General features: G+C 46.1%; 1 protein-coding gene across 1 annotated transcript in view; it reads left to right on the top strand.

Moving 5' to 3' along the window:
• Positions 1-258: 258 nt before the first annotated feature.
• The window catches only part of OLFM2 (olfactomedin 2), an 84,927-nt gene continuing 58,818 nt past the window's right edge, over positions 259-26,367 (top strand). The window contains 1 exon segment of the mRNA XM_030195297.1: positions 259-387. Within this exon segment, the coding sequence (XP_030051157.1) occupies positions 259-387 (129 nt within the window).

Genomic DNA, 26,367 nt, shown 5'->3' on the forward strand with positions numbered 1-26,367 from the left:
CTTTTCCTCAGCCTGTACAATTTCCCAGCCGCAAATGAAGGGGGGAAGATGCAGGGCAAAGAGTGACTAGGAAGCCAAGGACTGGGACGCCTGTTCTCTTTCGCCTGTCCTCTCCCACATCTGCACGTGTGCTTTGAAGACCGGGGACCACCTCTTCTCCCTCCCAGAGGGGTCAGAGTTTCAGAGACTGAGAGCAGAGAGAGAGGGGAGGGGGTGTGGTACCAACCCCATGAGGAAGGGGATGAAGCACAGAGCGACATGACTGTGCCGCTGCTGAAGATCGGGGCCGTGCTGAGTACCATGGCCATGGTGACGAACTGGATGTCCCAGACGCTGCCATCCCTAGTGGGTCTCAATGGGACCAAGCCGGGCACCTCGGAAAAAATTGTGAGTTTTTATTCCCTTCCCCTCCCCTCCCCTCCCCTCCCCACCAATGCTGTCTCTGGGGCATTATCCATGCATGCCATACCAAAAGTCATAAAATCTGAGACCACTCTTGCTGCCAGCCATGCCATGAGTTAGCGGTGAAAAGCAAACCTTTGGAGTATCTGTTCGGACCTCGTCAGCTGCTCGCAATCCCCCCAGCCCTTTAACTTCCCATTTCATTAGAAAACAAGAGCCACTCAGGACAAACTTTCATCAGTGGGGAGGTCTCAGTGGTTGGTTGGGGTGGCACTGCGTTCCTGCATTGGGAAGGGGGGAGGGGGTTGGAGGGGCAACTGACAGATTGGGAAGGAACTGGGGAGATAGAGGCAGGATGGGAGGTGCTATTGGTTTTATATAAAAAGACACATCTGGAATTCAATTTCCAGTCTTCATTTTAAATGTGGTGTTCTCTCTCCCTCCCTTTCCCCACCCCTGAAAAGAGGGAAGGGGGAACTCCCAGAAGGTGATAAAATAAATTCTTTCTATCTGCCTCCTATCCAGCCTTTTCAAAGCCAAGACTATTTGCCTGGGTGTCTCAGTTTTCAAAAGGTACAAATTACAAACGGTGGTGTGTTTCATCATCCTCCCTTTCCCTCTTACTTTCAGAGGAGTTTTGGCTGCGAATGGCAACAGGGAAAGCTTTGATTTTCTGCTGAAGCTCCTGATTGCAGGCTGAAACATGCAAAAATGACTTTATCCTGCAGAGTTGACCATTTAAGATTTTCATTGACCCTTAAAGACCTTTACCAACTCTCACAGACCTTTGATGCCCCTTAAAGACTTCTGCTGACCCTCTCAGACCTTTGCTCAAACCTTAAGGAGTTTGTCTATAGAACTCAAAAGAAATTTGCAGGCTCCTTATATGAATTTTACTGAATATGCATTTGCTATCTTCCCCTTCCCAATTGATGTCTTTATTTTAACCTCATTAAGTCTGTCTTTAAATGTTATTGCATGGGATGTTTCTGCAGTGAAATCACAACCCATGCAAGGCCATGCCTAGTCTCTGACTTTGGAAAGGAAGGGCATGGGTGTGTGAAGGGGGGGGGGGGGGTGGGGAGGTTAAGTACCCACTGCCACCATGGTCTGTGGAAAATTCAGCAGCACTGCCTAGGGCAGCTAGTCCAGGGATTCCCTTTGCATTGTGTCGCATCCAGGTTAACTCTTTGGTGCCTGGAGGGGTGATCTGTGAGTCTGATTGGACTTTTTACAACCAGATTCCCTCTGGTATTTTTTTTTTCCTGTGTGTCTAGGAGATGGCACAAGAGGCACTGGACACCTTACTTTTGGGGATTTGTAGGGTGGCACAGAATCAATCATTGTGACTCCCTCACCAGAATATAAGAATAGCCATATTGGGTCAGACTGATGATCCATCAAGCCCAGTATCCTGCTTCCAACACTGGCCAATCCTGGTCACAAGTACCTGGCAGAATTCTAATTAGTAGCAAAATGGGGTTTGAAATATGTTTCCCCCATCTTATCCTCCCTTAAGAAAAAAAATTAGGAACAATTTTATAGGGTCCCTACCCCAGAGAGCTGAGGATTTGAGTTTGAGCAGCTGGTTATGGGAAGTGCCATGAAGCTATCTTTGGATACAAGGGGAAATTACTCTGCTGTGGAGTTGAGAAGCAAATCAAACAGGCTTCAGCTTTCTTATCCAAGTTCCTCTGGAGACCAGGCTGCCTGATTCCTGAGCTCTCTCCCTCCTCCTGGTGATGCTTTTTAAAATGTATTCAATGACATTACATCTCTATGGAGTCCTTTTACTAAGGTGCACTGAAAATGGCTTGCGGCAGTGTAGGCGCAGGTTTTGGGCGAGCGCCGATCCATTTTTCAGCGCACCTGTAAAAAAGCCCTTTTTAAATTTTGCCAAAAATGGACATGCAGCAAAATCAAAATTGCTGTGCGTCCATTTTGGGTCTGCGACCTTACCGCCAGCCATTGACCTAGCGGTAAAGACTCATGCGGCAACCAGGCAGTAATGACCTTTGTGCATCAAATGCCACTTGGCCCGCGTTCCGATATGCACATCTGAAAATAAAAATGATTTTTTGGATGTGCGTATCAGACACACGTCAAAAATAAATTACTGCAAGGGCCACGCAGTAGCCGGGTGGTAACTCCATTTTGGCATGGGTTGGGCGAGTGTAGACGATTACGCGGCTTAGTAAAATGGCCCCTATATTTTTATAATGATGAGGAAATCAAAGGTGTGCTTTATCATATTTAAACTTCCCCCTACTCATCATCCCTCACCCCAATATCTCTACAGCTGTTTGTGCTGTGTTCATACTTTGAGTGCCATAGGATGCTGCGGTTCCCTCCTTTGAGGTCTCTCTGCAGCTGTCCATGCTGTATTCATATCCTGGGTGTTTCAGGGTGCTGCTATCTTCTCTTCCAAAGTCTTTTCACCTGTTTGTGCTGTATTCATTCTTTTGGGGTGCTGCTGCTTTCTCTCCTGATGTCTCTTCACCTGTTTGTGCTGTATTCATTCTTTTGGGGTGCTGCTGCCTTCTCTCCTGATGTCTCTTTTCACCTGTTTGTGCTGTATTCATGCTTTTGGGGTGCTGCTGTCTTCTCTCCTGAAGCCTCTTCACCTGTTTGTGCTGTATTCATGCTTTTGGGGTGCTGCTGTCTTCTCTCCTGAAGCCTCTTCACCTGTTTGTGCTGTATTATTGCTTTTGAGTGCTGCTGTCTTCTTTCCTGAAGCCTCTTCACCTGTTTGTGCTGTATTATTGCTTTTGGGTGTTGCTGTCTTCTCTCCTGAGGTTTTTTCACCTGTTTGTGCTGTATTCATGCTTTTGGGGTGCTGCTGTCTTCTCTCCTGAAGCCTCTTCACCTGTTTGTGCTGTATTATTGATTTTGGGTGTTGCTGTCTTCTCTCCTGAGGTCTTTTCACCTGTTTGTGCTGTATTCTTGCTTTTGTGTGCTGCTGTCCCTCTCTCCCGAGGTGTCATTTCAGTTGTCTGTGCTGTACTTATCTTCTGCTTTGGGTTACAATGACAAACAGCACAGCAGTGTTCTGGTTTATTTTTGTCTATGCTTGGAGGGAGGGGGGGGGGGGGCAGAAGCAGGGAAGCTGCTAAGTAGAACCATAATATGTGTCATAAATTAGCCAGCTGTTAAACCTAGGTGTAATCTCTCAGGGAGCAGGGAGATTTCTGCATGAAATATTTGAAGCCCATGCTGATTTTGCACTGAAGCAGCACAGAGCAGACATCACCGCATCCTCAGCTTGAACAAGCCACTCCCCTGTGCTCCGCAGAGACCATTCTGCAAACCTTGGGGTCCTTTAACTAAGGTGAGCTGATGGATTTAGTGTACTCAACATGCTAAGAAGCCCATAGGGATAAATCTGTTAGTGCACCTTAGTAAAAAGAACCCCTTGAGAAAAGGTAAAGAGAAGAGCAACCAGAATGAACAAGGGGATGGAACTCCTCTCATATGAGGAAAGGTTTAAGAGGTTAGGGCTCTTCAGCTTGGAGAAGAGATGGCTGAGGGGAGATACGATTGAGGTCTACAAAATCTTGAGAGAATTAGAACGGGTAAATAGAACATAACAACATAAGAGTAGCCATACTGGGTCAGACCAATGGTCTATCTAGCCCACTATCCTGTTTTCCAAACAATGGCCAAGCCAGGTCACAAGTACCTGGCAGAAACCCAAATCATGGCAGCATTCCATGTAGAACCCCAAAGAATAGCAAGATTCTGGAATTCTAAAGAGTGATAAGATTCCATACAGAATCTCAAAGAGTAGCAACATTCCATGTAGAACCCTAAAGACTAGCAAGATTCTGGAATCCTAAAGAGTGATAAGATCCCATGCAGAATCTCAAAGAGTAGCAACATTCCATGTAGAACCCCAAAGAATAGCAAGATTCTGCAATCCTAAAGACTGATAAGATTCCATGTAGAACCCCAAAGAGTAGCAATATCCCATGTAGAGCCCCAAAGAATATCAAGATTCTGGAATCCTAAAAAGTGACCAGATTCCATATGGAACCCCAAAGAATAGCAACATTCCATGCTACAAGTCTTGGGGCAAGTGGTTGCTCACTTTTTCTGAGACTGTGGGACCCTCCATGAAACTAACAGGTAGCAGATCTGGAAGAAACTTAAGAAAGGCTTTTTATGAGAACCAGGGAAGGCAGAGTTCAAATCCCGCTCATGCTCCTCGGGACCCTGGGCAAGGCACTTCACTCTCCACTGCCTTAGGTACAAAGTCAGGGCTAGATTTACAGAAAGCCACTACTTCATTACATGCTAATCTACTTGAATGCGTGTTACGTACCACAGGTCCCATTCCGTGCAATAAGACCGATTTGCTAATAAAGCATGTTAATCTCATGACCACACACTAACCCGCTAGTGGGGGAGATATGATAGAGGTCTATAAAATATTGAGTGGAGTTAAAAGGGTAGATGTGAAGCGTCTGTTTACGCTTTTCAAAAATACTAGGACTAGAGGGCATGTGATGAAGCTACAAAGTAGTAAATTTAAAACGAATCAGAGAAAAGTTTTCTTCACTCAACATGTAATTAAACTCTGGAATTCGTTAGTGGAGAATGTGGTAAAGGCAGTTAACTTAGTAGAGTTTTAAAAAGGTTTGGACGGCTTCCTAAAGGAAAAGTCCATAGACCATTATTAAATTGGACTTGGGGAAAATCCACTATTTCTGGGATAAGCAGTATAAAATGTTTTGTACTTTTCTGGGACCTGGATTGGCCACTGTTGGAAACAGGATGCTGGGCTTGATGGATCTTTGGTCTGTCCCGGTATGGCAATGCTTATATACTTATGTAGATTTTATTAAATCTAACTCTTAGATTGTCAGTCTTTTCGGGACAAGGCAATACTGACTGTACCTGAATGTAACTCACCTTGAGCTAAATTCCAAAATAAAAGCGTGATATTGCAGAGACGTTAGGGGAAACATTTGTCTTATTAGCAGTTAACAGCCACCCCCTTCATTCTATAACTCGGTGTCATGTATGTGCTTACATGGCATAAGTGGGCACGCCTAGAGATTGGCATGTTGATGCGAGTCTACACCAATATTTTATAATGAAATCTTGGCACCCAAACACTTCTAAAATTAGCACTCGGAGCACTGCATCTTATTGTTCTAATAGTGGCACCCAGTTACAGAGCTCCCCCTCGGTGTGCCCACCCCTGAGGGATAGATTGATAGGAGAGTTTGCTTGGTAGAGGGGTTCAGAATTAAAATACACAATTATGCGTGCTAGATGCAGAAATCCAAAGGACTGATGCATGGTGGTGGTGGGGACAAGGTATTAATGTCCAGGCAGAGAACTCTCTGCAGCTGTCCATGCTGTATTCCTACCTTGGGTGTTTCAGGGTGCTGCTGTCTTCTCCTCTCCTGAGGTCTCTTTTCAGTTGTCTGTGCTGTATTTATCCTGTGCTTAGAGTTACAATGACAAACAGCATGGCAGGGTCACGATATCCAATCACATCAAGAGGTGGATGGGTCTTCTGGAGTGCCTAGGGAGAAAGAGGTGATAAGACTTCTAAATAGGTCACCGGTGACAGGTCACCTGAAGTTTCGTGTCCATTTCTAGAGGCCCTGAGGATATAAGGCTGGAGGTGATGAAGAGACGTGGTGCCAGGTCTGCTCCAAAAGCCCCTCGAAATAAGACTTTAGGATCCAAATGTGGAAACTGCAGAGGAGAGATGAGATGGGAGCATATGATAAAAACATGTAAATCCTCAAAAGTATAAATCAGCCACCCGAAACAACCCTTTTTCAGCAGAAAGAAAATTTTAGGACAAAGAGCTCGTGATGTGCAGCTCCAAGAGGGTAGACTCTGGAGAAACACTGGGAAACGTGTTTTCATGGATGCATGAAGCATGGATCATGTGGTAGAGACCGACTGAGGAGAGACTTGAAGAAGACCCAACAGAAGCACAGAGGAAGTGAAAAGACCTCTGGGTCTGCCACTTGGTGTGTTCACCAGATCATTGTGGTGAGATGGTTGTGGGCTTGGTAGTGTCTGGGAGGCCAGATGTTTGGGTTAAATTAGCTGGATGGTTGTTGTGGTCATTGGATCATGGTGAAAGCCTGTGGTTAGATAAGGCAGGGGAAGGGGCTGGAGGTGAATTTTAGAGGGAATCTTGCATGCATTTGCCCAGGAGACAGGAGTACAGGATTCGTGATATTTATGGATCCAATGTATTGACTTGTTAGTTACCAAAGCACTATTAGGAAAGTACCACATAAAATTCTCCACAGTGGAGGAAGAGGTTATGATACCCTGGGACCTCCCCATCCCTTCCAATAAAATGCGGGATGCTAGGAAACCGGATATAGAGGAAAATGAGAAAAACACCAGAATGGCATTAATCATAGAGGTGTCATTCCTGAGTGCTCTGTGAATCGCGTGGAGAGAGAGAAGATCCTCAAGTACCAAAAAATGCAGTCCGAGACCAAGAAATGGCAGAAAGATACAAAAATATTTCCCATCAGTAGGGTGTCACAGGCTTGATCACAAAGAACTTTCAAGTGCACCTGGATTGGTTGCCAATACATTATTTATTTATTTGTTACATTTGTATCCCACATTTTCCCACCTATTTGCAGGCTCAATGTGGCTTACATAGTACCGTAATGGCGATCGCCAATTCCGGTATGACCAAATACAAAGTGATGTTGTGGTAGAATAAAGATCATGTATAAACAGACAAATAAGGGAATCGTAGGGAGGAAGAGTTAAGTTATGTCCAGTACGAGCTTTGGTTTCGTTCTGTTGCAGGGTTCAGGCATTTAAGTTGAGATCATATGCCACATACCCTGGCTTAGGAGTGAGGTTCATGTCATGGTATGTGCAAAACGAACCCATCTAGAGACACTGCACTCAAGGAAAACAAACTACCTTGGACCGTTTGATATTCAACGAGCATTTGCTCTATGGCTGGCAGCTAGGATATGCTCTTTTAGCAGAGTGGATAGAGTAGTCAGTCTTTTCTTTCATCATTTGTTACATTATGATCTTTTCACGCCACACACAAGCTCAATGTAACATAACATAGTAAGTGATGGCAGATAAAGACCTGAGTGCTGTGGAATTTGTTGCCATTGGGGTTGTGTGTTCAAGAACAGCAGTAGAGTTGGGTTTACAAAAGGTTTGGACAAGTTCCTAGAGGGCAGCTGTTTTGCAGAGAGATGTAGAAATCACCAACTGGTCATTTTGGGAAGGGACACATCCATTAGACTTTTTCTAAGTGACGCAGGTTGTTGGAGACAGGATGCCAGGATAGATTCTGGACCCAACCCAGGATAGCTCTTCCTATCTTCTTAAGAGAATTTCCCACAGGCACACACTCCACCTTAGCTAAAATACACTGGCTGGGGAAAAAATCTCAAAGACTGAGGCATTTAAACATGTGCGTATTAAAAGTCAGGTATGTGCACACAGTGGGAATTCAGTGCCACGCATCACCCGGAAAATCTTGTGACAAGAGTGAGATGGTTTTATACCACCACTGGATGTTCAGTTTAAAGAATTTTTTTTTTTTGCTTTGCTGATAATATTAAACTTAAGTACATAAGTATTGCCACACTGAGACAGACCAAGGGTCCAACAAGCCCAACCCGAAAACGTTCAATACATTTTATACTGCTTATCCCAGAAAAAAGCAGTGGATTTTCCCAAGTCAATTTAATAATGGTCTATGGACTTTTCCTTTAGGAAGCCATCCAGACCTTTTTTAAACCCCGCTAAGCTAACTGCCTTTACCACATTCTCTGGCAACCAATTCCAGAGTAATTACAGTTGAATGAAGAAAACTTTTCTCCCATTTGTTTTAAATTTACTACATTGTAGCTACATCGCATGCCCCCTAGTCCTAGTATTTTTGGAAAGAGTAAACAAACGAGTCACATCTACCCGTTCAACACCATTATTTTATAGACCTGAATGGTATCTCCCCTCAGCTGTCTTTTTTCTAAGCTGAAGAGCCCTAGACGCTTCGGCCTTTTGTCATACGGAAGTCATCTGTTCCCCTTTATGATTTTCATTGCCCTTCTCTGTAACAGGGACCGAATTTTTCTGCCAGAGGAAGTAGAGTAGAGTAGAGGAATAGCCTAACAGTTAGTGCAGTGGGCTTTGATCCTGGTGGCTTGGGTTCTATGCCCACTGCGGCTCCCTGTGACCCTCCATTGCCCTAGGTACAAATAACTTACATTGTGATCTCACTAGGGACAGAGAAAAGCACCTGCATATAGCCATAGAAATGAGTTATACTTGCCTGAATTATTCAGGTAAAGAGAGAAAAATGTTTTGTACAAAGATGGAAAATTTCAGGTCAAAATGGAGGCTGGGAACAAGGGCTTGGGGGGGGGGGGTGTTTTCAGTTATTGTCAGGTTGATCACATAAGTAGGATAAATACATCTTACAAATCAAATGTAAATACATTTTGAACTAAAATCGTCAAACCTCTTTCATTAAACCATCAAATCGATACGATCCCTTTCAAAAGCGCAGAGCAATTACACAAAAATTCAATATCCTTAATCCTCACGCACCTGTCATCTCCTGACCCTCCCCCACCCCCAGTGCTCTCAACGAAGCGATCCCTCCTTCGGTTCACCCCTTCGGCCGCCACCCACCCAAGACGACCTGCTTCCACTGTGAGACACCATCTTCTAGTCGGCTTTATATGACATGAGGGGGGGGGGGGGGAGGGAGAGACAGGAGCCACGAGAAACGACTCAGTTACGGTAAGAGTATCATTGCCCGGAGCAGCCTCGTGACGCAAGGGCTCAGCTAAATTGCCCCAAGGCTGAACGTCCCACCCTGAGCCTGGAATCCTCTATAGGGAATCAGTGCAGCTCTTGGGAGGTTGGAGCAAAGGGAAGAAAAGCGGGGTTTTTTCTGGAGTTGGGGGAAGAGATCAGCCATAGACCCGCTGAGAGGTGCACAGGAGGAAGGCACGGTATATATACTTTCATTATTCAGGGAGATGGTAAAGTGCATCCCAGGAAACCAGTAACAGACTGTGGGAGGAACTGGAGAGCCGGGATAGACTGCAGGGGCTGTCAGTGTCTGATCCAACACACTGCTGCAATGAGGCAGAGAGACCCCAACAACATGAGGAGATGGACGGGAGGGCTCTGTCTCCCCACTCCTGTCAGACAGCAGATGAGAGAAATGCCTGTTCCTGCTCAGGCATTAAAAATGGATGGGGTTCCTGACAAAGCAGGCTGAGCTGTGGAAAGAATGAGCCAGGCAGTGTCTGGACTTTTCTTCCAGGCAGAAGCTGAGCCCCCAGCCCTTCTCTGCCTGGCATTATAGCTGCTCCCTGTCTCCACCACCTCCCCCTGGGAGGTCAGGCCATTCAATCACCACCCTTTTCGTGAGGAAATATATCCAGTGTGGCTCTGGAGCCTTATCCTGTAAATCTTCCTTTTTGAAGGACAAGGGGTGTGTCTTGTGCAGTGGGTCCCAAACCTGGCCCTGGAGGCACCCAAAGCCAGTCAGGTTTTCAGGATATCCACAATGAATATTCATGAGAGAGATTTGCAGGAAGTGGAGGCCGTGCATGCAAATCTCTCTCATGAATATTCATGGTGGACATCCTGAAAACCTGACAGGCTTGGTTGCCTCCAGGACCAGGTTTGGGAAACCACTGGTCTTGCGCATTCTTTGTATATCTCTAAAATATTCCCCACCTCTCTTCTCCTGTTGATCACATCCAGAGCTCAGGTGCTGAGTCAGGCTGGGTAAAGGCTCCGCCCATCTCCCTGCAGAGTGGAGATGGATATCGGTGAAACAACAGTGTTACCTGCTCAGGAGATTAGACCCTGCTACAGCCGCTTGTGTTGTGCCTGTCCTGTGGTGGGATAGTGTGTATTTTTCTATGTAGGCTGCCTGTGTTGTGATGCATCAGTGTGTGTGTGTGTGTGAGAGAGAGAGAGAGAGAGAGAGTGAACAAGCGTGTGTGTGTGTGTGCATGCATGTGTGTGTTTTCTTTGTGCTGTACATGTCCTGTGTTGGGGCAGTGTGTGTGACAATGTGACTTGCACTGCCAGTTGGGCAGACTGGATGGACCGTACAGGTCTTTATCTGCCGTCATTTGCAATGTTACTATATGTTACTGCCCAATCCGTCCCTTTTCCCTGCATCAATCCATCATTGCTCTTCTGGCTTGAAGCATGGCTGCCCTTTTCTCACCCTGATTTTGTGCTTTGCTGACTTTTGCAGTGCCATTTTGAGTAGCGCAGCCTCACGCTGGTGTCACTTCGGTTTTAGGACCTCGGAGGTTCTCTTTTTTTTTACACCTCATTTAGCAGAGCGATATTAATAGGCTCGAGGCCTCCGGTGCATTCTTGAAGCCAAAAGTTCGCGCGTGTTGTTTTCGAGACTGATACTTCCTCCTGCCCTGTATAAGCGATGGGAATAAGGACGCCAGGTAGTAAGCCCAGCCGATAGTGATGCTGGGTCTGCCCAACCTAAGAAATGAGGTTTTCTTCTGTAAAAAATCTTGCTTCCATCTCATTCTCCAAAGGGGAGCGGTGGTGTTCAGCTCCGGGTGAAAGACCCCCTCCCCCCCAATTCTGCTCTTGCACCATCACCCTAATAAAATGAAAACACTCAGCAAAGAAAAAAACTAAAGGAACACAAGAGAAATGGGGAATGGGCAATGGGAGAAGGTGGTGGGCAAGTGGTGTGGCCCCCTGATATTTATTTATTTATTTATTTGTTACATTTATATCCCACATTTTCCCACCTATTTGTAGGCTCGATGTGGCTTACATAGTACCGGAGAGGAGTTTGCAGACTCCAGTGTAAACAAATACAAACTGATGCTGTGGTAAGATAAAGTTCATGTGGTACAGCCACACTAGGGAATCGTACAACGGAAGAGTTGTGTTATGTCCATTACGTTCTTTAGTTTTGTTGTGTTGCAGAGATCAGGCATTTATGTTGGATCGGTAGGGTGCCTTTTTAATCAGGTTAGTTTTTTTCTGGAAGTTTAGGTGGTCATGCGTAGTTTTCAAGGCTTTTGGTAATGCGTTCCACAGTTGTGTGCTTATGTAGTTAAAGCTGGACGCGTAAGTTGATTTGTAATTGAGTCCTTTGCAGCTTGGGTAGTGCAGATTTAGGTACGTTCGTGTTGATTCGGATGTGTTTCTAGTTGGTAGGTCTGCCATGTATCCCGGAGCTTCACCATAGATGATTTTGTGAACCAGAGTGCAGATTTTGAAAGCAATGCGTTCTTTGATGGGGAGCCAGTGTAGTTTTTCGTGGAGGGGTTTTGTGCTTTCAAATTGCGTTTTTCCAAACATGGAAAACATGGAGTCTGGCCTTTGCCCTCTGGCAGCCTTGAGGGTCCTGGTGAACACGGCAGCCGCTCCCGTGTCAGGTGAATGGCTTTTCTTGGAAAGGGGTCTTCTGCTTTCAGAAAACAGTGCCAGGCTAGCAGGAAAATCAGTCTGAAAACATGTAATAGGCTTGGTTTTATAACAGAAGACCAACGTGGAACATCAAAAACACATTGCCAGTGGAACATTCTATTGCCTATTGCCAGCATTATTCCTGGATATTCAATGCCAGGCCCTGTCCAGACTTTAGCATTGATGATCTGGGGTTTTTTTTGAGCTGGCTGAGTCAATATTCAGTCCTTGCCCACATAAGCCAAACCGCTTAAAGATAGGACTGCAATTTATGTGGCCAGATTTTAAGCGGTTTACTTATTCGGTGAGGGGATGAATATCGGCACTTAACCCAACTTCGCCCCTCTGAAATGGCCACGAGTTAGCTGCTTTTGAATTCGGTGCTATCCGGTCATTTTCAGTAGAGAAAACTGGTTAAGTACCATTGAAAATGACTGGATGGCTGCAAACAAGTGATTTAACCAGTAGGCAGTCATTTCCAACCACTTAAATAGTTTTGAATATTGACTGGATTTATTTAAAGCTCTTTTATATAGCAAAACAGGTTGCCTTAACTATGAAATGGGCAGCCCCCAATTAGCCCCATAGCACAGAAATCCACTGAGGAAGGTGTCTACATACAAATTTATGTGTGACTGTGTCCGTGTGTAAGTGAATGCATACATGTATGTGTGAGAGACTGTCTCTGTATTCTCAAGCATGTGTGTGTGTGTCTCCATCCATGTGCATGCATGTATCTGTCTGTGTCTGTATCTGTGTCCAATTGCATGTATGTCTTTGACTGTCTGCATGTGTGTGTCTGTGTGTCTCCATCCATATGCATGCCTGTATCTGTGTGTGTCTGTATCTGTGTCCAGTTGCATACATGTGCATGTGTGTCTTTGACTGTCTGCATGTGTGTCTCCATCCATGTGCATGCATGTACCTGTTGTGCCTGTATCTGTGTCCAGTTGCATGTATGTGCATGTGTGTCTTTGACTGTCTGCATGCATGTGTATGTCTCTGTCCATGTGCAAGCAAACATAGTGTATGCTGTGCGTGCATGTGTCTGTGAGAGTATGCATATGTAAGTATTACATGCATGTGTGTGAGTCTGTATCTGTGTCCATGTGCATGCATGTTGTGTGTGTCTGTGAGCTTGAGCCTATGTGTGTGTCTGTGTATATGTCCATGTGCATGCATGTGTATATGTATTTGTCAGTGCGTGTGCCCATATCTATGTCCATATGCATGCATGGAAAGTGTGCATGCATGTGTGTGTGTCTGTCCATGCGCAGGCATGCATAGTGTGTGCTTGACCATGTGCATGTGTGTATCTGTATCTGGGTCCTACCGCAATACCCAAAATCAGATTTCCTCAGATTACAGCCCTGAGAGAAGGCGATGGGGGAGAAACAGAGCAAGGAAAGAGAGAAAATGAGAGATAAAGAAAAAGGAGGGAGAGCCGATGACTGTCAAAGACAGAAGAAATGTCAATATTGTGACAGGAAAGAAAGAGATTATCTGAGAGACGCTACTTGTTTCTGTCACCACCTCTTGTTATTCTGAAGCTTAACAGATTCCTGCCATCAGCAGCATGAAATCTCTGTCAGCCGGTGCCTCAGACTGCACCAAGGAAAGAGGAATAGAGCCAGGGGGCAAAAGAGAAAAAGAAAATCCCTCTGGCACCCCGAAGTGGGAGTGAACAAAGAGTATCAGTAAATGTACAATGGAACAACCCAATCACAAACTTTTACTGTTCCACAATCAGGAGAGAACTGGTGAACCTACCTGGTTGCAGATACATTAATGGATTAACTGATCGGTGTGGGTCTCATGGATTATTCTATCACAAGTGCTGATCAGTGTATTTCGCAAGGTGTTTTTGCTGCAGGATAGAATAGTGGGTTATCGTATCACAGACACTGATCACTTTGTTTCTTACAGTGTCAGTAGAACAGAATAGTGAATTTTTCTATGACATGCACCTTGTTTCCATGGGGTTTGTGCTTTAGAATAGAATAGTGGATTATTCTGTCACAGACACTGATCAGCAAAGGACACACAGACATACACCGAGGTGTCAGGCTCTGTATCCCTGTGTCCATCCCCTGAATCCTCCAGTCCTAGAGGTGACGGGGCTCTGTATCCCTTGTCCACTCCCTGAGCCCTCCAGTCCTAGAGGGGACAGGTTCTGTATCCCTGTGTTCAATCCTCCTAGAGGTTTAAGGGTCTGTGTTCATGAAAATGTGTCCAGAAGGTTCAACTTTTTTTGCCGTCTAAGATTGGATTCTTCCCAGGTGCTGAGAGATCCCTTTTAGCTGTGCAGTTCCCTGTCCCCAGATCTCATGATCCCAGTGCAGTCTGTCCATCAGTGAACAACGCCCAGTACTCCTATGAGAAAGATGAGCTGAAAATAGTGAAAGGGTGAGTGAAGCAATCCACAACTGGGTTTCATTTTCCATCATGGTGCTCTTGGTGGATGTTGTCCTTCCGCCTTTAACCCCCAACAGCTGGTGATTAATGAGGTTTGCTTTGCCAGCACAGCCGGGACTACACAGAGGAAGCTACATACCCAGGATCAAATCTCACTAGTGTGATAAATACATTCTTCCTCTCTCAGTTAACCATGTTAATCCTCATGGGTAGAGTTCAGCTAATAAAAAGACGTAATGCAACAATTCAGAAGAAGCTTAGCCGAGATTGGGAGGCGGGGCTGGTGTTTGGGTGGTGCGGCTAGTTCTGGGCAAGACTTCTACGGTCTGTGTCCTGAAAATGGCAGATACTAATCAAGGTAAGGTATACACAAGAAGTAGCACATATGAGTTTATCTTGTTGGGCAGACTAGATGGACCGTGAAGGTCTTTTTCTGCCGTCATCTACTATGTTACCATGTAAGCAGAAAGTCGTCACTTGCAGTTGTACTTCTGAGCATGAAAGAGGAGTGAGACTTCAATGTGATTGTATGTGTGTATGTGTATGTGTGATTGTATGTGTATGTGTGGCCAAACAGGTAGAAAAGATTGATGGCAAAAGATAGAAGGATGCTTGGGTGCATAGGGAGAGGAATGGCCAGTAGGGGAAAGGAGGTGATGATGTCCCTGTGTAAGACTCTGGTGAGACCAAATGTGTACAATTCCAGAGATCAAACCTTCAAAAAGATATAAACAGAATGGAGTCAGTCCAGAGGGCGGCTACTAAAATGGTCAGTGGTCTTTGTCATAAAGTGTATGGGGACAGACTTAAAAATGTCCATGTGTATTCTTTGGAAGAAAAGCTGGAGAGGGGAGATATGATAGAGATGTTTAAATCAGGGGCATATCTGCGTGGGGCCACAGGGGCCTGGGCCCCCGTAGATTTGGCCCTGGACCCCCCTGCTGATGACCCTCTCCACCCCACCCCCGCCGCCAACCCGCAGTCGCCTATCTTTGCTGGCGGGGGACCCCAACCCCCGCCAGCCGAGGTCCTCTCTTTCGTTGCAGCAAAGCTTCCTGTTCTGAGTCTGACGTCCTGTACGTGCAGGATGTCAGACTCAGAATTAGAAACTGAAGGAAGCTTTGCTGCAACGGAAGAGAGGACCTCGGCTGGCGGGGGTTGGGGGTCCCCCACCAGCAAAGGGAGGCGACGGTGTCGGGGGAGGGTTGGCGGCGGGAGGGGGTGGAGAGGGTCAGTCGGTTGAGGAGGGGTCGTCGGCGCTGGGGGGGGGGGCTAAAATGTGTCCCCTCACTCTGGCTCTGGGCCCCCCTCCCGAAGTCCAGATACGCCTCTGGTTTAAATACCTACGTAGCATAAATGCACAGGAGGTGAGTCTCTTTCAATTGACTGGAATGAGGGGGCATAGAATGAAGGTGAAAGGGGACAGGCTCAGAAGTCACCTAAAGAAATGCTTCTTGGAAAGGGTGGTGAATTCATGGAACGGGCCTCCAGGTGGAAGTGGTTGAGACGAAGACTGTATTTGAATTCAAGAGAGCTTGGGACATGTCCATAGGATCTGTAAGGGAGTGATAGGGAGAGTAAATGGCATGGATGGGCCGACTGGATAGGCCATATGGTCTTTATCTGCCTTTTTATTTCTCTGTTTCTATATTGCACTATCACCTAGTGCTACACAAATGTCCGGGAATATTTATCCAAGTCTAACTCTTCAGGAATGCGGAGAATGAAAGCACTAGAATTTCTTTCACTAAATAAGAACTCCATGCTCATGTGACCTTTCACTCCATATTGCTTCCTAGTGACCTTTCCTCCCCACCCCCACCCCTTGAACACTCTTTGCATCTCTGGTTCTCCTAGGACAAGCAGGATGCGTCAGCCACATATGGGTGATGTCATCCGACAGCTCGTTGGACGGAAATGCTCTCCAATAGCTCAGAGAGATTTTTTTTTTTAAATCCCTCTGAGCATGTGCAGTAGGTGCCCCTACCGGGTGAGTCCCCTCACTCCCACTTCCTGCCTCAGTCTGAGTTTTCCGCCATACCCAACGGTCGGATTTTTCAGCTCTCCACCAACAAACTGACAACGTCGCTAGAACATCAAGATACAGCGTCTGGGATAGAGACACCGATATGAAGGTGCTAAAGCCACAAGGAGAAAGTCTGGTCTATATTTCACCTTGCCTGTTTGCTCTATGTGGACGCATGGCTTAGCGCCTACTTGCACGGGCTGCCTGTCTGCTTTATGGCCGCACATACCGCGCCCACATGCACGGGCGAGACTCTTTCTCCACAACACTGTCACTGCAGGAAGTGATACAAAACCCTGCACCAGCAGCAACTTTTCTCTGCTCCGTAGCCAGCTCATGCCTCAGACACCAACGGGCGCTCGGACAAAATGGACATCAAGGTAAGCCCCCCGCCTTTGCCCCTCATGGCTTTTCGCCAATTACTCAGCAATGGTCCTGGGCTGATTGTAGCACCTATTGGCTGCCTGGGGCCACACTGAACCCTGAAATGGCCCCGGTTCAAGGACAGTGCACATGGGGGTCCTGGCGCCTGTTCAAAGGCGCGACCAGCGGGAACCCTGAAACGGTCCCGGTCTAAGGAGCAACACAAATAAGGCTCCACCACTGGGGAAACCTGAAAGGACCCAGGGCTGAGGAGCAACACACATCGGGGGACCTGTCCACATTGGTGCCATTAACAACACATGTCCTAACTCCTGCCCAGCCCCCACGCCATTTTAGGCCTCAACACTGCTCCCTTCAGCAGCAACCCTGGGCTTCCAGGCCCCACCCACCGTTTCTCATCAGCACTGCTGCTCCTATGGGCCCCGCCCATACAAGCGCAGGAGGCAACTGGACCTGACCCTTAGGCATTCTACAGATCCCAGATACCCTAAATTACAAACATTGCGGGATTGCGCTGATGGGCACTCCCCCCCCCCCATGGACATCAGAGGGGAGATGCGACACGGCAATACGACCTACCTCACCTGGCTTTCTCATCTGGAGCACTCATCTAAGGCCCGCCTGCTACTCACAATGATGGGCCTTGCTTCTGAGAATGTGGTAAATGTGGTTAGCTTAGCGGAGTTTTAAAAAAAGGTTTGGATGTCTTCCTAAAGGAAAAGTCCATAGACCATTATTAAATGGACTTGGGGAAAATCCACTATTTCTGGGATAAGCAGCATAGAATGTTTTGTACTTTTTTGGGATCTTGCCAGGTATTTGTGACCTGGATTGGCCACTGTTGGAAACAGGATGCTGGGCTTGATGGAGCTTTGGTCTTTCCCAGTATGGCAACACTTATGTACTTATGATCTCCACCATGGGCCACAATCAGGCAGCGGCTCCTCTCAGACGGTGCTATACTATTATCTGTTCCGGATTAGTACAGCAGTACTCATTTATTTACTCACTGGGATCTATTAACCGCCCTTATGAAGAAATTAAACCAAGGCGGCGTGCATTTTCTGACTGCACCACTGCACCACTTGCTGACAGGGAACTAAGTGTCCCCCTCAAACCCCCCCCCCCCCCCCACAAATATGCTATCCCAGCTCCACTACTACTAATCAACCATAGCGGTCAACCCTGAAGGTACCAGAACAACCCCTGATATTGAACACAAACCTCTTACAAGGTCCAGGGAGAGGTCATTTTCACAGAGTGTTGCACCACACAGAACCACACCTCTGAGGTCCCGGTTCAAACATCAACATGAGTTAAATTGACTGGGTCAAACACCAGCAAGATAAATATTCTTAAGCTACGTTTGATCTAAGCACCAGCCACACCAACAAGTACAACAGAGGCGCATACAAGAATTACAAAAAAAAAAAAATCTACCGTGGGGTAGAAATAAAGTTGTTTATTATTATTATTACTATTATTATCAATCATGCTGGCGACAGCACCACCTTGCATGAACTCTGAAGCAGGCTGCTCTGGCAATTAGGGTACAATCCCTAGCAACCCCAAGGCACAGCTTACAGCCCTCTTCGGGCCCTGTCTCATCTCAACCTAAACATCACCCAAGCACCGTACATAGGACTGCGGCTCTGAAGAAGCCGTGCATCAACAGGCATGACCAAACTCGAGCTCAAGCCACCTTCTACCCTGCCAGTACTTGTGCTTTTGGTGGAACACTACAGAAATGGGACCCGAGACGACAGCCCTTCAGTCGGTTCCACTACGGCAAGGCTGTTGTGTATCCAAACACCAGGGAAGGAAGACGCTAAGGGTGACTGGCAATGAGTTGAGCAGAAACTCAACAGGGTGAAAATCCCATTGCTACCCTTGCGGACCCTGCATGGATCAACTTAATTCTCTGTGACCTCAGGCACAACCTTAATTCAGATGGGGTTTCTCGCCGACCTATACCAGCATCCCTCCCCCTGAAGTGAGGCTATTCAGGCTATTCTTGGGGACCTAACTCAGTCTCTCACACTTCACAGGCTGGGAAGCCTTCAGCACATACCAACCTAAGGCCAAAGCATCCCTGGTCCGACATTCAAAACAGACTACCTAACAGACAAATAAAACTCTACACATATACAAGAACTCAGCTACTCGCTATTACTATAACGGTGCAACTACCCTTCCATTAAGGGAATGCTATCTCAGCTGCTACATACACAACCTTTAAAAGAAAAACCTTCAGGGGACCCAAATACCTAGTTCCCCAGTCAACCTTCAGTTGCAGCCTACCATATCTAATGGCAGACCCAGCATAGGACAAACCTGAGTGCAAGCCCTTGGGCTTATACCATTCACGCCCCAGGTAATTCCTATGGCCCCTTTTTTCTTTTAGCCCAGGACATGGTCTATTGAGCACATCTAAATCCTGACACACAATCCCCTGATGTGATTTGCTCCCTCCAAATGGCATAGACTATGCGGCTCTGCTTCCATCCATCTGCTGCAGTGATCCACTTGGCTCTACACATACTAGGCCCAATCTGCAGCAGGAGGGGACCTACACCAGAGTGAACAAATAAATGACTAACTTCCCCGGGGCCAATGACAACTGTGAACACCCGAGGAAACCTAGTCCTGCTCCAGGCTCTCGACCACTGGTCGTGCTACAGCCCAATGCCTGTCCACTGCTTGTGCCAACGAGGTTCTTTCCATCAGAGCCCACCAAGGTCACCCCCGTTCACCCATTACTGTGCAGGGGGGGGGGGGGGGGGTAATGGGATGGACCTGAAATCCATTGAGGTCTCCCTCGGGTAAGCTAAACTCCCACATCCTCAGGGTATACAGAACGGGCCTGGAGCCCCGCTCCACAGGCAGACTGGGCAATGAATTTCCCAGCAAAAGGAAGGGGGCCTAACCCATATCCCCTGCTTGTAAGATGTTCTAAAATGTGCCCCACACTGTATTCCTTGTAAAACTCAGTTTTTCTCTTAACTCTGAGGCCGGGGACCACTTCACCTAATGACTGTAACCAGCCAACAGGCTCCTGAAAGGGCCCGACCCACTGTGTCAACTCCTTGCTAATCCTTAAGCCCGTTCCTTTAGGGCCACAGAAACATAGATCCTCTTAGGTTCATCACAACAGGGGCTGCAGGCTACGAGCCTCCCCCCCCCCCAACCGGAAAACAAATATAATTAGGATCCACCTGCAAGTACACAGACCTCTTACCATGCAGGGTCAAGGTTGACCCCTATATAATTAGTTCCAGTACAGATAGATTATACAGACAAACACATATATACCAGCAAATATATTGGAACACCAACTGGAATAGTTCAAACTCAACAACATAACAGAAAGCAATGCCCAAAGTGGTCTTTGCTCTTGAAACCACATTCTCACAAAATCACTGACCTAACGCTTATCAGTACCAACACGACCCTTTATGTTTGGAACGATCCTATCCCACACTACTCTGGCTATTTCTTGGCCCTCAAATAGCAGTTGATTCGCTGAGACACTCAGACCAGCTACTTACATACATAGACAATCCATATTCATGGTACATAGGGATAAAGACAACAACCAAGTCAGCACCGCGATCACGAAACAACACAGCCCCCACATCTTTGGATGTGGACACAATCATCGTGCTGGGTTCCATATGCCCCAAGGCTTTTTGTGCCATCTCCTAGGCACCTCGCACATGCTCCATCTGCTCTCATATTGACTAATGAGAGTTCAGGACTACCTCTGAAAAAAAACAACCCTCCACAAAATCAACTTTCAACCCTTTATGACCAAATCAACTGCATACCACGCTGTCCAGAGCTCTGCAGTTCCCTGACCTTCTCCTCCACAATTCATTACCACCACCCATCCTGGTGGTCCTCACACTGAGGTGTCGTGGGTGTTCCGGTCTAACGGTTCTGGTACTCATCATTGCAGATCACCAGCATTCATTCAAATAAATAAATAAAATTAAGACGAAGAAGAATGACCCGTGGTATTCCTGTCCCACAATGCCGCGTTCTTCCTGTATCACGTCTACATGTTACACTATCACTGCCGGTCGCCGTGATATGGACTTCATGCCTACACTACCATTGGCGGTCACCATCATATGGACTATGTGCCTACAGTCAGGCTGTTTGTTTACTGCAAACCTTCATGACCATTTACTGCCAACAAACTTGGTATGACCTTTTTCACTCCCTGCTCCTGCAGCTGGGGCTAGACCCTCCTACCACAGCACATCAAGGGCCGTAAGGACCGAAAACCTACTGGAGCACCTAACCCTCCTTATGCCCCTTGGCTTGGGAGTCACCTATATGTGGCTGACGCATCCTGCTTGTCCTAGGAGAAAACGAAGTTACTTACCTGTAATAGGAGTTCTCCGTGAACAGCAGGATAAGTCAACCATACAACCCACCCATCTCTTCTTAGAAGGATCCGCCCCTTGCTAGGGACTGACTGAGGCAGGAAGTGGGAGTGAGGGAACTCGCCCGGTAGGGGCACCTACTGCACATGTTCAGAGGGATTAAAAAAAAATCTCTCTGAGCTATTGGAGAGCATTTCCGTCCAATGGGCTGTCAGATGACATCACCCATATGTGACTGACTTATCCTGCTGTCCACGGAGAACTCCTGTTACAGGTAAGTAACTTTGTTTTATTGCCTCTGCTTTCCCCCTCCTGCCCCTCTCTCTCCCCTCAGCAGTTCCTTTATCTCTGGTTATTGCCCTTGCTTTTCCCTCCTTGCCCCCTCTCTCTCCCTCAGTAGTTCCTGTATCTCTGGCTATTGCCCCTGCTTTGTCCCCTCCTGCCCCCCCCCCCCCAGCAGTTCCTGTATCTCCTAGTTATTGCCCCTGCTTTTTCCTTCTATGCCTTTTCTCTCTTCACCCTGCTCCATTTAAGGGCCCTCCAGGTTTCCTCTATCTCTGTGCCCCTTCACCCCCCCCCCCCCCCCCCCGGCAATCACACCAGAAACCTAACAGTCTCTGAGAGCAGGTTGTGACAGCTGATTCCAGACAATGGATGGACAAGCAGTCAGACACAGCAGGGTTCATCTTTAATTACTTGCCTGGATCACATTAATAGAATTAACTAGGTACAGTAGTTTTGGTAGAGAGCATTTGAATGCAGCTATTTTCTTAATGATGATAAGCAAAAGCCGTTTACCCAGACGTGCCGCTGTGGATTGGATTTAAAGGTCTCATTTTCAGAGGCATAATCTCCTTATTGTATAATCTGCCTATACTTTAAGCCTCTCCTGGAAAAAAAGAACTACAGATCCCAGCATGCAATGCTGGCACAAGCAGAATGGGAGCAGGACTCCCTTTTTTTAGTGGGAAAGGGAATGGGACTTGATATTCCGCCTTTCTGTGGTTACATTCAAAGCAGTTTACATATTATATACAGGTACTTATTTTATACCAGGGGCAATGGAGGGTTAAGTGTCACTAGGAGCTGCAGTGGGAATTGAACCTGGTTCCCCAGAATCAGAGTCTGCTGCACTGACCACTAGGTTACTCCTCCACTAGCAACATTCCATGTAGAAGCCTGCCCTTGCAGATCAGCAACGCGGCCGCGCAGGCTTCTGTTTCTGTGAGTCTGATGTCCTGCACGTACGTGCAGGACATCAGACTCACAGAAACAGAAGCCTGCGCGGCCGCGTTGCTGATCTGCAAGGGCAGGCTTCTACATGGAATGTTACTAGTGGAATAACAACATTCCATGTAGAATCTCCAATAGTAGCAACATTCCATCTAGAATCTCCAATTGTAGCAACATTCCATGTAGAATCTCAAATAGGGAAGGGGAAATGGGACTTGATATACTGGCTTTCTGAGGTTACATTCAAAGCAGTTTACATATTATATTCAGGTACTTATTTTGTACCAGGGGCAATGGAGGGTTAAGTGACTTGCCCAGAGTCACAAGGAGCTGCAGTGGGATTTGAACCCAGCTCCCCAGGATCAAAGCCCACTGCAATAACCAGTAGGTTACTCTTTAGTGTTCCCCATGGTTGCCCAAATGCAGTCCTCTGTAGCCAAATCAGGTCAGGCCTTCAGGATTCCTTAATGAATATGTGTAAGATCAATTTACATGCAATTGAAGTGATGCTCATAAATATTCATTATGACTATCCTTTTCATGGATTTCAATGGCATCACCTTCTTGAATCTCTCTTCCCCCCCCATCATTCATCCCTATAAACTTCAAACTTCAATGGCATCAACCTCTTAAATATCTGTTCCCCACAACATTCACCCCCATAGACTTCAATGATTTTACCATGTTGAATATCTCTTGCCTGCATCATTCACCCCCATAGACTTCAATGGTTTCAACCTCTTAAATATCTGTTCCCTACAACATTCACCCCCATAGACCTCAATGGTATCACCCTGGTAAACACAGAGAGGATAATTGTATGTCATTTCTCTGGGTAAAACCGTGTTTGACTTGCTGAAAGAGGCTTTTATGTGATCGCCCACCCTATATACTGGTAAAAATCCATGTGTAGTGAGAATTCATATGCATTGTTACCCACAGTAGGGGGAGAATCTCTGGAGGCCATGATTCAGACCTGCGCTCATGTTTGACTTTTCAAAGTATGTGAAAATAGCCGAAAAACCTACTTGTTCAAGTTAGCATACATCAGTCCATGCATGTATTTTTCCTGGGATAATTTTCCAGGTAAACATTTGCCTGTATTTTTCATCGACGCAGGTGTTGAGAAAGCTACCTCCAAGTAAGGAGCCAGTGGAAAGAAGTAGTTTAGCCCAGGTCTTGTCTAATGACCTTAAGTCAGAATGTCACCGCACCGTGGTCGTCCCGTAGAGTGAGGCTGGTTGAACTAGGTGCGTTGGCAGGCAACTTTTAACACTCTTCAGGGGGAGAGGTCTAAAACCAGAACTGGTGACCCCCTGAATGTGAGAGCAACACGATCACTGGCTGGATATGCGATAAATCTCGGGCCCTTTTGGCAGTATTTCAATACCTGCTATCAGAGGCTCTTTGCTGCCCATCAGTCAACCTTGCCTGTCCTGTGCCATCCATCACCATGCAATAAAGAAAGCCCCCTAGTAGCCTTAGCCGGGAGGACAGAGCTGTTGGACGAGAATGATGGAAGTGTGCAAAACTCTAAGTCGACAAGTGCATCTGAAAATTAGATTATGGATCCCTTTAAAAATCCGTCAGTGTCAGATTAGATTTGGAAGGATGTGTGAACTTTGCAAAGATGAAGACATTCATCACCTTTGCAGGATTGCAGGAGGCCTGGGCAAGGGTGGGGAGGTTTGCTGTTCCTGTTCATGCAATGTGTTATCAAAGTGAGACTTGTCTATGTATGAGACATCATACAGGATAATTGAAAGAGTTAGCGTGTCCCTTATCTGTAGAGCTTCTAGTTGAAATTAAGCACAAAGTGTTTACATGGTTATCTGAAGGTCATACAATGGGAAGGAGAGAGGGTTATGGTGAAAGTAAAGCTGCCACCTCCTTATAGGGTGGGGTCAATCCAAAGAGGTTGATCCAGTCCTTTTTTACTCCATTGCATGCAACAATCTGTAGAGCTTCCAAGCTACCCAGTTCCAGGAGGGCAATTTTAGGCCAGCCCTGGATTTCTGACCATCTCATCCTGATGCATTATGGGACCTGCCACACTGTTTTCAATGGGTAGAATCAGGGACCACAAATCCCACACTGTTTTGGGGATTTGAGTTCAAAACCAGGACTGGCCAATTTTAGAAAGGAAATGTAGTCAGGTCATGTATATCCATGACAACCAAGGCCCCCATCACATAACTGGGCAACTTGGCAGCCCTGGATCTGCAGTTCCAACGTTCCTACCCCGAAGAAAACCACATGCAGGCAGAGCTAGGAATGGATCTGCCCGGTTTGGGTTGACGTGAGTAAGAAAGCAAATCCAAAGTGGATGGAGAGAAGAATGGAACGGAAAAGGCAGCTTCCGAGTTCATAATTCTGTGCAAACCCTGGAGGATCTGCCTAGCAGACTTTGTGGACCACAGGTGGGAGGTGGGTCAGTCATGATGATTTATTTCTTTGTTGCATTTGTATCCCACATTTTCCCACCTATTTGCAGGCTCAATGTGACTTACATAGTACCACGATGGCGAATGCCAGTTCCGGTGTCAGAAATACATAGTGGTAATTGCGTTAAAGTTCAAGAGTAACAGAGTGTCTTAGGTAGTTGAAGGGGAAGAATTAAGTGTCCTTTTCTGGTACAAGTTTCGTTGTGTTGCAGGGGAAGGTTCTCAGGGACTGTTTTATGCACTGTTATCCTAAGGTGCATTTATATATAGTCAAATTTATATTCCATGATTAGGACATTAACATTAAATTATGACATCCTGAAATAGTTATATCATCACACTAAATGATTAAAAAAACTATAAAAATGACAAAAATTATTAAATCTGTATGTATGTGTTAAAAACATAAAAACAATACACATTTATTCATAGCACAATAAAGTGATAATATAGCAAACAAAATACAGTTGGTAAAAAAAAAACCCCATGCTAATCAATTTTAGAAAGGAAATGTAGTCAGGTCATGTATATCCATGACAACCAAGGCCCCCATCACAAAAGAGGTCTAGTCGAAGACATATAGGATTGAGAAGGCGTGCCCCTCCTTCTCTGGCTCCCAAGCTGCTTGATGGCAAAGTTTATGGCCTCCCTGGCTTTCTACACTTTAACGAGCTCATAAAAATGAGCCTCAGCCTTTTGCAGAATCAGATAAGGTTTTAAATTTTACAGCATAAGAAGAGGAACTCATAGGGAGGGGAGAAGGTTTATTAGATGAGAGGCAAGAGAGGCTTTAGCATTTGGTAATGCATCAGATAAGGTTTTTATTCCATATTTTGTGCTATGTGAAGATTTATGGGGTAACAGGCAGTCATCAAATTCGTAACTAGAGGGAGGTGATAAAGGAGAATTGACGGGTTGTTCTCCCTGTCCAGTAGGGACTGGACAAGAGACATAATGGGCTTAAATTGCAGCAGGGGAGATACAGATCAGACGGGGAAAAGCTTCTCAACTTGTGAACTGGATTGACCACTGTTGGCAGCAGGATACTGAGCTAGATGGACCATTAGTCTGACCCAATATGGCTATTCTTATATTCTTGTCTGATTGGGGGGTAGAGGGATAGACGATTTTAAGGGCAGGTGAGATATACATCTGTCTAGTATTGTTTTATGTGTGGTGGACACTGCCTGAAAGCAGTGGATAGACACAGTGGTGTCCCGAGGTCCCTTCCTGTCCCATCTTTCTAGGGATGTGCATGGAATAGTTTTCATCTCATTTTTTGTATCTTCCTCTGGTTTTTGGATATTTTTCGGGGAGGAGGTTGTTTCCAATGTTTTTGTTAATACAGTTTTTAAGGATCTGAAATCAACTTTGTGTGCATTAATTTGTAGGTTTACAAGTATTATGTTGATTTTGTGTACACATTTTTAAGGTACCTGAATGAAGCAAATGTGCTTCAGCGAATTTTTCAGTAGACTCTTACATCCTTCTATGAGTCTCGATGAGTTCCTGAGGTGCCATCCTACCATATCATTCTGTCCTTCTTGGGTGCAACTTGAGGTCCCTTCTAACTCTCTCTCTCTCTCTCTGGTAACTCTAGACAGCCTCTTGAAGTCTCTTCTAGATG

The sequence above is a fragment of the Microcaecilia unicolor genome, chromosome 3 (genome assembly GCF_901765095.1).
Source record: "Microcaecilia unicolor chromosome 3, aMicUni1.1, whole genome shotgun sequence".
Taxonomy (NCBI): Eukaryota; Metazoa; Chordata; class Amphibia; order Gymnophiona; family Siphonopidae; genus Microcaecilia; species Microcaecilia unicolor.